This window comes from Portunus trituberculatus, chromosome 50 (genome assembly GCF_017591435.1).
Source record: "Portunus trituberculatus isolate SZX2019 chromosome 50, ASM1759143v1, whole genome shotgun sequence".
NCBI lineage: Eukaryota > Metazoa > Arthropoda > Malacostraca > Decapoda > Portunidae > Portunus > Portunus trituberculatus.
The window spans coordinates 9,846,393-9,858,892 of NC_059304.1; the positions used below are offsets into that span (position 1 = coordinate 9,846,393).

Genomic DNA, 12,500 nt, shown 5'->3' on the forward strand with positions numbered 1-12,500 from the left:
TGTCTGTCTGTCTGTCCTCTCCTTCCTGTCTGTCTGTCTGTCCTCCTCCTGATCCTCTCCTTCCTGTCTGTCTGTCTGTCCTCCTCCTGATCCTCTCCTTCCTGTCTGTCTGTCTGTCTGTCCTCCTCCCTCCTCTCCTTCTGTCTGTCTGTCCTCCTCCTGATCCTCTCCTTCCTGTCTGTCTCCTCCTGATCCTCTCCTTCCTGTCTGTCCTCCTCCTGATCCTCTCCTTCCTGTCTGTCTGTCCTCCTCCTGATCCTCTCCTTCCTGTCTGTCTGTCCTCCTCCTGATCCTCTCCTTCCTGTCTGTCTGTCTGTCCTCCTCCTGATCCTCTCCTTCCTGTCTGTCTGTCTGTCCTCCTCCTGATCCTCTCCTTCCTGTCTGTCTGTCCTCCTCCTGATCCTCTCCTTCCTGTCTGTCTGTCCTCCTCCTGATCCTCTCCTTCCTGTCTGTCTGTCCTCCTCCTGATCCTCTCCTTCCTGTCTGTCTGTCCTCCTCCTGATCCTCTCCTTCCTGTCTGTCTGTCCTCCTCCTGATCCTCTCCTTCCTGTCTGTCTGTCCTCCTCCTGATCCTCTCCTTCCTGTCTGTCTGTCCTCCTCCTGATCCTCTCCTTCCTGTCTGTCTGTCCTCCTCCTGATCCTCTCCTTCCTGTCTGTCTGTCCTCCTCCTGATCCTCTCCTTCCTGTCTGTCTGTCCTCCTCCTGATCCTCTCCTTCCTGTCTGTCTGTCCTCCTGATCCTCTCCTTCCTGTCTGTCTGTCCTCCTGATCCTCTCCTTCCTGTCTGTCTGTCCTCCTGATCCTCTCCTTCCTGTCTGTCTGTCCTCCTCCTGATCCTCTCCTTCCTGTCTGTCTGTCCTCCTCCTGATCCTCTCCTTCCTGTCTGTCTGTCCTTCTCCTGATCCTCTCCTTCCTGTCTGTCTGTCCTCCTCCTGATCCTCTCCTTCCTGTCTGTCTGTCCTCCTCTTGATCCTTTCCTTCCTGTCTGTCTGTCCTCCTCCTGATCCTCTCCTTCCTGTCTGTCTGTCCTCCTGATCCTCTCCTTCCTGTCTGTCTGTCCTCCTCCTGATCCTCTCCTTCCTGTCTGTCTGTCCTCCTCCTGATCCTCTCCTTCCTGTCTGTCTGTCCTCCTCCTGATCCTCTCCTTCCTGTCTGTCTGTCCTCCTCCTGATCCTCTCCTTCCTGTCTGTCTGTCCTCCTCCTGATCCTCTCCTTCCTGTCTGTCTGTCCTCCTCCTGATCCTCTCCTTCCTGTCTGTCCTCCTTCTGATCCTCTCCTTCCTGTCTGTCCTCCTCCTGATCCTTTTCTTCCTGTCTGTCCTCCTCCTGATCCTCTTCTTCCTGTCTGTCCTCCTGATCCTTTTCTTCCTGTCTGTAGTCGTCGTCCTCGTCCTCCTCTGCTTCAAGTCCTAACTCAAGATCTTCATGAATCGCCCTTTTTGTGTTAACATCCACTTCCACTAGTTTATCGTAAAAATAATCAATGAAGCCTCACCATTTTACTCTATCTAGTACAGTGGTATATCGCTGGCCTGGCATTGCAAAGGTCGACAGATAAAAGTGTCTCGCTCGTGTTCGTGAGTAAAGCTGTTAACCGGGAGGTTACTGCTGTGGTTGGAGTGCCACACTGGGAGTTGGGTTCACCTGGCTGACTTTCTGGAGAGCATCAGATGTGATGAATACCGGAACTAAAACAAACGAACTTTAATTTTGTACTTTTCACTTATTATGGTGAAAGAACACTGCAACATCCATCAAGAACACCTGAATCGGCAAATCATATTGCTGTTGTGTTCATGTCGTTTCTCTTCGTAAACGCCCTTAAAAAATTATGCACTTCCAGAAACTGATAGTCTATCTTATGTAGGTCATGGCCACCACCTTCGCTGCGACTGATCTTACCTGGAGTAGTTTCCGCCGTCAGCAGCAGTCAGGAGGGACAGCACCAACAGCCACGGCAGGATCCACCGTGACTTCTCCATCGTGAAGCCGCCTGCAGCACTAGGGAGTTTTGACAAGGCAGTAACTCCTCGTCAGGTCCAAGCTGTCAGTGTAAAGGATGGCAATACTGGTCCACTTTGATCAGGTATGGAACGACCCATTGCTTTACAAGTGTCCCTATCCGATGAATGCTTTCCACAAACTTGAAAGGTATACATTTTTATTGTTATTATTTATTACATATTATTGTCATTATCATGATCATTAGCTTTTTATATTAATAAATTGATAAATTATTATTATTATTATTATTATTTACACAACAAATTAATTATTGTTACTACTGCTGATGAAATTATTTATAGAGCAACTTATGAAGGCTGCCACTGTTCCTCGAGTACTCGAATCACTCCCCAGGTGCTCCCAACTATCACCCCCCCCACACACACAGCTGCCAAGACGCAAGTTTTAGATTCCATTATACTAATTTGAGAGTGCCTGTACACGCACGAGATATCACGCACACAAGCTCGTACGCACAAAGCACGCACACCACTGCATGTTGTATTGCGCTTATGTGGAGTAACTCATGTGTTCGTTTTCTCACCGTCACATTATACTTTGATGAGTATTTTGCTAAACAGAAGTGTATAGTTATTTAACTTGTCAAGTACCGTGATTATTATGTGAAAATACTGCGCCCTCCGCACCCAGAACGTGCAGACAAAGGAATGCAACACAATTATACGCCTTTAGCAACTTGGCAGCGGCAAAGGAGCGGCAGTAGTGTGCAGACATGCGTTTCTTCACTCTCGTAAAGACAAGTTTGTGATGTGTTTAGCCATAATTATCTGCACTTTTGTAATCAACAACACTATTCTTGGCTCAAAGTAAAGGATCTTCTGTGTAACGTTTGTGATGTACTAACACTTAAGGAGACATTTGTTTTGTTCTGTGTATTGCGAATTATTCAGTGATGAAGCCTCACGTCCTATCACTCAGGCCGGGTTTCCGGGGGGGGAGGTGGTGGCAGCGTCCTCGGTACACACGCCATACCTTGCTCAACACAGACGCTATCATCTTTCCACCAGTGTTGCTTTTTCTGGTACTTTGAAAGGATATTCAGATTGTTCCTTATTTAATGTTAAAATGGATACAGTAAAACATTGATACGTATCGATACTCGTCACCTTCACCGTCACTATTGCCGTCATCGTCACCGTCACCCGCCGCCGGCCACTAACCACTGCGTCCTACACACGCTTGTCTCGCCGCTAACTCAATCCGCCACACCCAATATCCCAGATTATTCCATTCTTTTCAGGGCGGAGTAACTTTTTAAAACAACGAAATCAAATTAACAGAATAACAGTAGAAAAGTCCACTCACAGGCGTCTGTCCCGCGATAGTGGTGGTAGTGGTGGTGGTGGTGGTGGGTGTCGTGGTCTGACTGGCGCTGCACTGCTCTCTGTCCTGGACCCCGGTCACTGTGCTGGGCAGTTCGTTGTGGTGCCTTCCGAACCACACGAAACTACCAATTATTGCGAAAAATGAAAGCTGTAAGAGCCTCAGCATTCCTCGGCACCATTTAGCAACCCTGCAGGAAATTAAGTTTGCTTGCTAATAATGTTGTGTTGAAATTTTTTACTCCCTCTTTCTGTAGACTGCTGTTTCTCATTGATGCATGATTTGATTATCCATAATTAGCGATTTCAAGAAAAGCTCTTTCATATTTATAAGGTAAGATAACGAAGAATATTGATCATGAATAATGCTTCAGTGATTGTTACGAAGACTGTATATCGGACACTTATTTTTATTTTATAAATGCTTACATACAACAGCTGCTCTTAACTTGTTCTTGATCAACTCTATTCAGAACTTTTCAATTCTTCATTAATAGGGTAATGTAGAAATATCCAGATACACAAAATCATTAACTACCAGGCTCCACTACTAACTAATCCATCTTCTGCGTTTGATACAGCAGTGGTTCCTCTCTGATCCACAACTTGGTGGGGGCTCATGGAAGAGGGAGAATGGATCAGCATTTCGTAAGTGTTCCTTTACCCAAATGTCAAGCATTTCAGAAAATAATTTAACACATGTACCATAACACTTGAAAAGAAAAGGTTGCTTGAAAAAATGATTTGTTTAATTAACACACACCATTCTTCACCCCTCCCTCCCTCCCTTTCCATCCCTCACCCCTCTCCAAGATGCATTACGTGGTAGCGGTTTAGTAGTTTAATGGACGAAACATTCCTACAGACATTGGGTGATGGAACATAGCGGGCACCTCGGGACGGACAGTATGCAACGAACAAGCACTTGTTTGTGTTTAGTCAGCAATAAAACAATAAATACTTGAGGAAAGAAGCTATAAAAACAAACAAAAAAACAAACGTGCATGACGAATTACATATCTATGAGCCATATCAGCCACATTTGTGGTAGCTAGCTCACTTAAACTAACATGAAATTGTTCCATTCTCATCCACATGAAGATAATTATAGCTGGTATGTCTCATCCTCATATGATTTGAAATGCATCTAGAATAGTGTTTCATATGAAAAGTATAGCGGAAAAAAGAGAGGAAAAATGAGTGGACGTTTGAAGCAGTAATGCTACTTGTGAAAAAGATCTATTCAATGAATACTAAAGAGAAAGAGATGAAAAATGAATAATTACTGCTCTGAAAAGTAAAACATAAAAATGAAAAAAAGAAGAACGAATCGGTGGTTGGAGTTGAAATTTAGAGATAGCAATGCTAAGTGTGGTAAATGCAAAGGAAGTTTTGATCAACGTTGTTACATTTACAGTAATTTCATGATTCAATGCTTCATTCCGGGTGACCTGAAACATACAGGGTTGGAATACCTAGTCATCGGCTAATATATATTAGTTTGTAAATGTATGTAAATATATCATGTTGAATCCTTGATAAGTGAACTATACTGAGACCATCGTTTTCTGTCATTACATTACCTATCTACCCTAAAGTACATCATATAGAGACGTGGAAATAGAGAAGAAAGGCAGAGGCAGCAGAGGAAAGCGATGAAGTGGTGCTCTAAGCTTCATTGATGTCGTTAGTGCAAGGATTTGGAGGGTGTGTGGGGATGGGAGGGGTAATGAATCCCCTGATTCATGCTGCCAGGCTATTCTTCCTCCCGTTCCCCGCGTTCTTGTGGATATGTGGGTGTCTTTTTTAAAGAAACAGCCTATTGGCGTGCTGTTCTGTGGGATTTCAGCATTCTGAAGACATTTTGGTTCTCCATCAAAACGTTGATTCGATAATTGATGACTTGACTCACAAACGAAACGCCGTAATTGTATCCTCAGCGTAGTCATTCTCGAAGTACTGACTTTTCTCTTTCAAAACCAGATATAGTACTTGCATTTTGGAGAATCTCTCTCTCTCTCTCTCTCTCTCTCTCTCTCTCTCTCTCTCTCTCTCTCTCTCTCTCTCTCTCTCTCTCTCTCTCTCTGACAGTTTAGGCTGAGTTAGCAAATGTAAATCGTAAGGATTCGCAAAGCAGAGGTCAGTTTCCAGCTATTCGTTAGTAGTGAGTGTTAATTCTCTGCAAGGACGCGTCACGTGGCTCAGCAGCTGCTGTAACCAAGGGACTCAACACATCCATTACTTTCTGACCTGACATACCAAAACATTCAAACATTTTAAGGTAATTTTGATGATTTTATGATTCATTTGATTCGAGACATAAATGAGTCTGAGACCTTCCTCTTACCCTGTGCGTACTCCTCAGTTAGCAGGCAACGCCCAGCGGTCTCCCCTTCCAGCGAGACTTGCCATGCCTCCTGTTCATTTGACAATGATTGGGCCTCGACTCTCGCTGCTTATCACCGTAACGCTGCTACTGACGCCGCTGTGCCTCACCGATCTGCCCCATACACGGTGAGGCAACAGTAATTGTGCATTAGATTGCTTACTCACGTCACGTGCAATGCAGTGTTGAAGGATTACTGACGAAGAGAATTAATATTTTGTGTCATAGTCACCAGATACCCAATGGAAGGAGTGTTAGTGACGAAGAGGTGGCAATCACCTCGACTATATATGAGGAAGGCGATGGTGGTGAAGGTAATGGTGCTAACGGTGACGGCCATGAGCAAGATGGAATCCTAAGGGCGACTGCAAGGGCTATCTGGGGAACACTTCGTCCTTATGTTGTCGCTGAAGGCATCGACAGCTTTGGTGAGTGTCCACGAGTGCTCGATTCTGGCTCCCATCCTATTTTGTACAGAGCATCCCTGGGACCTCAGTGATCAATATGTATTTACTGCCAGATCTTGAACTAAGTTTTTCCTTTGCCTAATGACTCGCTCAATAAAAAAAAAGAAAAAAACTCCGTACTATTTTCTTTTATTTTCTTTTAGTTGATAAAATACTGTCGTTTGTAACATGTTCAAGTACGTACGTGGTTTGGAGGTAAATACTTGTGATGAGGAGCAGTTAGTGATTTGCTTGCTCCTTGGGTTGATTTATATAACAGGATTATTAAGAACATTATGTTTAAGTAGGAAGTGTGTACACGTAAAGGAGATGATTTGGTGAACAACATACTGAAAAGTGGCATTAAACCACCGCTTTTTTAGGAGTTAGGTTAGGGTAGATTTGATTCATTTGTTAGTTGGGAATTAATAGATTGAGGACATGACTCTAGGGGCATTGGGAAAGAATGTGTGAAAATACTGAAAGGTACGGTATTATTTTAAGAAATTTGTTAAACCGTATAAGTAATAGTTCGTTGTTAATTTTCTACTCAGCAGAACGTTTGGTCTCACTCAAGTCTCGGCTGCTGAAGGAGGTGGAAGATGAGGTCACTGCTTACACCAACGTCACCGTCTTCACGTGGCCAGGTGTGTGTGGAGGCGTGGTGAGAGACGGAAAGGTTTTTGGAGCCCCGACATATTGTGATAATTAGGCTGAAAATTTTAGTAATACCATTTAAAGTTTTTTTCAGACGATGACTTTGGACCAGAGCATCAAACCGAGGAAGTCAAGGCGGCCACGAGTGCGGGAGCCGGCGAGAACGACGACAGTTACTACAGTGGGAACGACATGATGAGAACGAAAAGGGAGCATCCAGTCCATCATCCTTTTATTCGTGACCCGTTCGGTGGGTAGAGCGTGGTTTGGATAGGAGGGTGGGCGTAGGCGGTCGCTTGCTTGTCAGCTACACATTTTTTTGTGTTAGCGCTAACGTAATAGTGTTTGCTTCGCCACTCCGCCGCGAGCCATACAAATTGCACTTTTACGGTGTGGTTGCCACCAGCATTTTCCGTCACGTCACTTTTGTCATTTTGAAATTGCTCCTCTGAAGCGCTTGGAAATGGAGTCTAAATTCAGTTTGGTGTTGGTTTTTGTGGTCCGCCCCATCAGCCGAGTAGAAGCTGCCTGGGTGTGGCGCTCAGCAATCGGCGCCACCCGATTGTATTGTGAGGCCGGGAGATGAATGCCTCTTGTGGCTCAGATTACGCGTATTATATTTACCTGTTGATAGTGCATGAGTCTGATGGCTATTGCTCTTTCTACACACTCCCAAATCAGCAGGATCATGATCCAAGGCTGTAATTCATTGTCACAGATATAATGCATCGCCGTTCGTTTCATCTGGCGTTCTGTTAGATTAGATTTTAGGTCTAATAAAGGATCTCGTGTAAAAAACGGTATCAAATAGGGTTAACTCTTCCATGTGTAAGCGAATGTGGTTGTGTGATGATCTGGCCATTTGCTATTCTGTCAAGTCATTTTAAAAACATAACATCCCAAAAATTTCCTGGTCGATGCTATTTTCGTACATCGATATTCCCAAGGCTTTATTTACGATTAGGATTTTTTATTAAACTACTGGCCACGCACCTCCTTTCAAAAGTCCTCATGAAGCACACCTTGCCCCTTAAAGCCCCTCCCTCGTCCACCACGAGCACTGTACACCCTGATAACATTGTTTCCAGACTTTCTCACGTTTGTATGTCGTGCAGGCGTGGCAATGCTGGACGAAGTGGATACACTGTTGTCGCTGGAGACGGAGCCGACACTAGGCGTCTATATGACTCAGTGGCATGGGCGTCTCATTGTTGCTGGCATGGGTGTGAGGAAGATCGTCACTCTGTACGCCGTCACGCAGCGGCCATACAAGGTGCGACACAACGAGTTTGTCTGGTATGGTGCACTCTCAGCCTTGCTTTGTATGTATCAGTTGGATATTTATTAAACGTCGCCAATTTGGCCTTTGCCTCATTATGTCCACTGCATCATCCGATGGCGATTTTATTTATTTTACATGTCCGTAACTTGCACATTTATTTATTATTTGACTTTTTATAATGTTCTTTGTCTATGGATGTTTGTATGTATGTATGTATGTATATCTATCTATTTATCTATATCTGTATCTATTATCTACCTATCTATCTATATCAAACAGTCTGTCTATCTATCTATCCATATTTATTTGTTTATCTATATCTATTAATCGAAGAGATGTGATATATTACAAAAGAAATATTCATGCAATTCTCGGCAGGTGGAGTCGACGCCTCCCTTTCCAGGCGTGCACTCCTGCAGGTTCACGGTGGTGCCTGAAGACATACTGCTGGTGGCCTGCATCTCGCCCGTTAGAAGGAAAGTGCAACACCTTGGTATCCATGAGGAACTAGTGCCTGAGGTGACTGTGTACCAGGTGGAGGAGGAAGCTTATGGCTCCGGGAAACTATCCACCAAGCATCTGCAGAGCATTGAGGTGGATGAACCTGTGGACTTGGAGATGTGGTGAGGCAAATTATTATGTTTTATCGTAATAATGCTTTCTTATATTATGCATATGTGTATGTCTCTGTCTGTATGTATGTATGTATGTATCTATCGTGTTACGATGTAGGAGAGCTAAATGTTCTCTTCATTTTTTCTTTTTTGTTGCAATACAGGAGTCGGGACGGCGAACATTACCTCCTAATAGCCAACTCGAAGGAGGTCAATGTGGAATACAGCCCATCTGGGGAGGTGCTGGCCCACAGAACCAACTATCATTCCGTTTCGTATCTCTACAAGTGGAAGGAACACTACTTCGACGCCTTGCAGCACCGCGTCCTGCCAGGCAGCTACCCAAGGACTGTCACACATTTCACCATCGGGAGCAGGCACTTCGTCGCCATGGCCAACTACAGAAACAACAAAGGTGTGGATTGAATGTCATGATTATTTTTATCTGACAGATGATCGTTTTGTATTTTGTTACTTTTTTTCCTCGAAGTTTTCCTCAGCCTTTCCTGCACTTGTCTTCTGTCTTGTCAGTCTCTTTCTTTGCTCGTACTTTGAAATTTCTAGATCGTATTTCTTTTTCACTTCCGTTTATCATCCTAATTTTATTTTCCTTCTTCGAATTGCTCCTTTGGCTGGTGCATTTTCCTCTCCCTCTTTCTGTGTTCACTCCAATTCACTCCCCTTCCCCTCCCCCCCCTCTCTCTCTCTCTCTCTCTCTCTCTCTCTCTCTCTCTCTCTCTCTCTCTCTCTCTCTCTCTCTCTCTCTCTCTCTCTCTCTCTCTCTCTCTCTCTCTCTCTCTCTCTCTCTCTCTCTCTCTCTCTCTCTCTCTCAAGTTACTGCTGACCATGATCTTGTCAGCGTGCAAGTAAATATAAGCAAACCCAAACGTCAGCCTGTTATTTAGACGTTTCGTGAGCTTGGTACATATAGTCAAGAAACATTTTCCACATTATTAGCAGATAATTCACCTGTTATGAAGAATATACTTCTCACCGACGATGTCAACGACCAAGTCAGAATTTTTACTGAGGCTTTTACTAATACTCTAGATGCGTGTGTTCCTTTTATGACCCAAGTAATCCGTCGACCACCCGCACCTTGGATGAGTGATGACATCCGACATGCTATTCTGATCAGGAACGATGCTCGAAATAAATTGAAAGAAGACCGCCACAACATAACATTGCAAGAAGAGTTCAAGAGAGAGAAAAAGAAGGTTACTGCTCTTATTGAAAAAGCCATAAACTCCTATTATAATAAGCAATTTCAAAACCATAGAGGAAACACTGCCGCAACCTGGAAACTCATCAGAGAAATTGCTCCTGATAGGAAGAGCAATGTAGGTTTTTATCCGTGCGATGACTGTAAATAAAGCAGATGAATTTAATTCGCACTTTAACGTAGGAAAAGCTACTCGTGAAAAAACTCAACGCACTCTACACACCACCACCACCACCACATGACATTGATGTTGCTCCTCAGCTTGTTGTCAGCACAGTAATACTCACTGTTAAAGCTTTAAATGATACCAAATCTGATGGCTCGGATGGCATACCACTGAAATTTATTCGAGATGCTTTAGACGTTGTTTTACCATATTTGACTTGTATAGTTAATACTTCCATCGTCACCGGTGTGTTTCCTGACGCCTGGAAGCATGCGATAGTAATACCATTTTTTAAAAATGGAGATGCTGACAATGTAAGCAATTATAGACCTATTTCACTTCTCCCAATTCTATCAGAAATATTAGAAAAAATTATTGCAAATCATTTAACTAATTACTTAGAAGACAAAAAACTTTATCTAATAGCTAGCATGGTTTCAGGCTTCATTTGTCTACTGAGACAGCATTGACGGTGATTACCGAGAAAATGTATAAAAATATGGATGAGAAAAAAATCTTTACTAACACTATGTGATCTTTCTAAGGCATTCGACAGTGTTAATCATAACATTCTGATGAATAAATGTGTTCAGCTCAAAATTGATCCCTTCTGGTTTAGCAATAATCTAACAGGCAGAACTCAATTAGTACGTGTGAAAAATTCAACATAAAAGAAACATAGTATTGATTTTGGAGTTCCACAGGGATCAGTTTTGGGCCCAATTTTATTCAACATTTTTGTCAACGACTTGAATGCAATCTTTAAAAATTGTGTAGTAGTGCAATATACTGACGAAACACTTTAAAATGTATAAAAGATTACTTTCTCACAATTTGGGGCCGCCGTGGTACAGTGGAACCATGCGTGCTTTGGGGTCCGAGGGTCTCCAAGCGCACGGGTTCGAATCCTGTCCATGGTCCGAGTGTAGGTTAGGCTTCCTCACTCGGGGCAACGATTTCCTAGCGGGTGGGCTTTGAGATAGTAGATACCCCCAAAAAGTATCCCCTTTAGCCCATAAACTCCCGTGAAAGCCCACATGGTATAAAAAAAAAAAATGGTCCATTGTTAAACACGGGCAAAACCCAGTGTATTATCATTGGTAATAGACAATTTTTGGCACACGTTCCTCCTAATACGGTCATTCCAATAGATGAGGACACCATCACCCCAAATAACTATGTTAAAAACCTAGCTCTGTACATGGACCGTTTTATGATCTTTGATAAGCACACAGATGAAATGAGTAAAAAAGTTATAGGTATATTAATGTTAGTAAGCCGTATAAGTAAGAACCTTGACAAATCCTTCAGAATATTCGTTGTACAATCAATTGTGCTAATAAATTATTGTATCAGGATATGGGGCACCACAAACGCTACAGTAATAAACAAGGCTCAAACTACAAAATTTGCTGCAAAAGGTGGGAGTTGCAAGAAAATTTTATCATGTCATACCTATAATGAAAAGACTTGGATGGCTAGGAATTATCGAAAAGCATAAACTAGAGACGTGTACCACTGTTTTTAAGATCGTAAGTGGTTTTTATCCAGAATGGTATAAGAAATTTTTAACTTCACGAAGCAATAAATAGTTAAACACGACAACAGAGTGCCAGAAGTTTGGAAGTGACAGGCCCAAAAGTGTGGAACAGTCTGCCCTCTGACGTTACCAGCGCTGTCTCTGTCACATTTTAAAAGCAGACTCGCTAGACATCTTTTAGAATCTTTTTTATTATTGTTATTTTTAGCTTATTATTAGTTTCTATTTTTATTTCCATTTTATTACGTTTTTAATTGACTTTTAGCACCTCTGTCTGAATGGTTTTAATCTGATGACACAACCATATGGGTCGTGATATATTGTAAGATTATGTTGTACTGGAACGTTCCTAACACTATGGAAAATGAATAACCACTTTATAAGTGAAAATAAAGTTATTCTCTCTCTCTCTCTCTCTCTCTCTCTCTCTCTCTCTCTCTCTCTCTCTCTCTCTCTCTCTCTCTCTCTCTCTCTCTCTCTCTCTCTCTCTCTCTCTCTCTCTTTCAGGGCAGCGCAACATCGATAGCTTCATCTTCCACTACTCCTTAGAAGAGGACCATCTCGTTCTCTTCCAGCAGCTGCCCACCAGAGGCGCCCTCCACATCGCTAGCTTTACTTTGGGACACAGCCACTTCGCTGACACTTTCCTCGCAGTGGCCAACAGTTGTGAGGACGAAGATGGAGGTTAGTTGCTGTGTTGTGTTGTTGCTGATTGTGTTGTGCGATTTTTTATCTTTTGTTAGTAGGAACTCCTATGCAACCTTTAGCTGTTATCAGACTGAAGTCTGTGAAGTCGGTGAAAACCAACAACAAAACGACAAAAGTTTACCAGTGGTCACCGT

At 43.1% G+C, this 12,500-nt stretch overlaps 2 protein-coding genes across 4 annotated transcripts in view; one reads left to right on the forward strand and one right to left on the reverse strand.

Moving 5' to 3' along the window:
• Positions 1–1,980, reverse strand: part of LOC123499881 — a 24,320-nt gene extending 22,340 nt beyond the window's left edge. The window contains exon 1 of the mRNA XM_045248415.1: positions 1,901–1,980. Coding sequence (XP_045104350.1) covers positions 1,901–1,980 — 80 coding nt within the window. The remainder of the gene's footprint in view (positions 1–1,900) is intronic.
• A 3,470-nt stretch (positions 1,981–5,450) lies between these two features.
• The window catches only part of LOC123499741, a 30,069-nt gene continuing 23,019 nt past the window's right edge, over positions 5,451–12,500 (forward strand). Inside the window, exons 1-9 of one of the 3 annotated variants that reach the window (XR_006673076.1) lie at positions 5,451–5,626; positions 5,711–5,859; positions 5,960–6,159; positions 6,732–6,824; positions 6,929–7,084; positions 7,950–8,107; positions 8,495–8,739; positions 8,895–9,145; positions 12,166–12,342. Coding sequence is in view for 2 of the 3 variants with exons in the window: in XM_045248179.1 (XP_045104114.1) it covers positions 5,756–5,859; positions 5,960–6,159; positions 6,732–6,824; positions 6,929–7,084; positions 7,950–8,107; positions 8,495–8,739; positions 8,895–9,145; positions 12,166–12,342 (1,384 nt within the window). In the remaining variant the exon portion in view is untranslated. The remainder of the gene's footprint in view (positions 5,627–5,710; positions 5,860–5,959; positions 6,160–6,731; positions 6,825–6,928; positions 7,085–7,949; positions 8,108–8,494; positions 8,740–8,894; positions 9,146–12,165; positions 12,343–12,500) is intronic. The other 2 variants (XM_045248179.1, XM_045248180.1) reach the window with 2 other exon arrangements.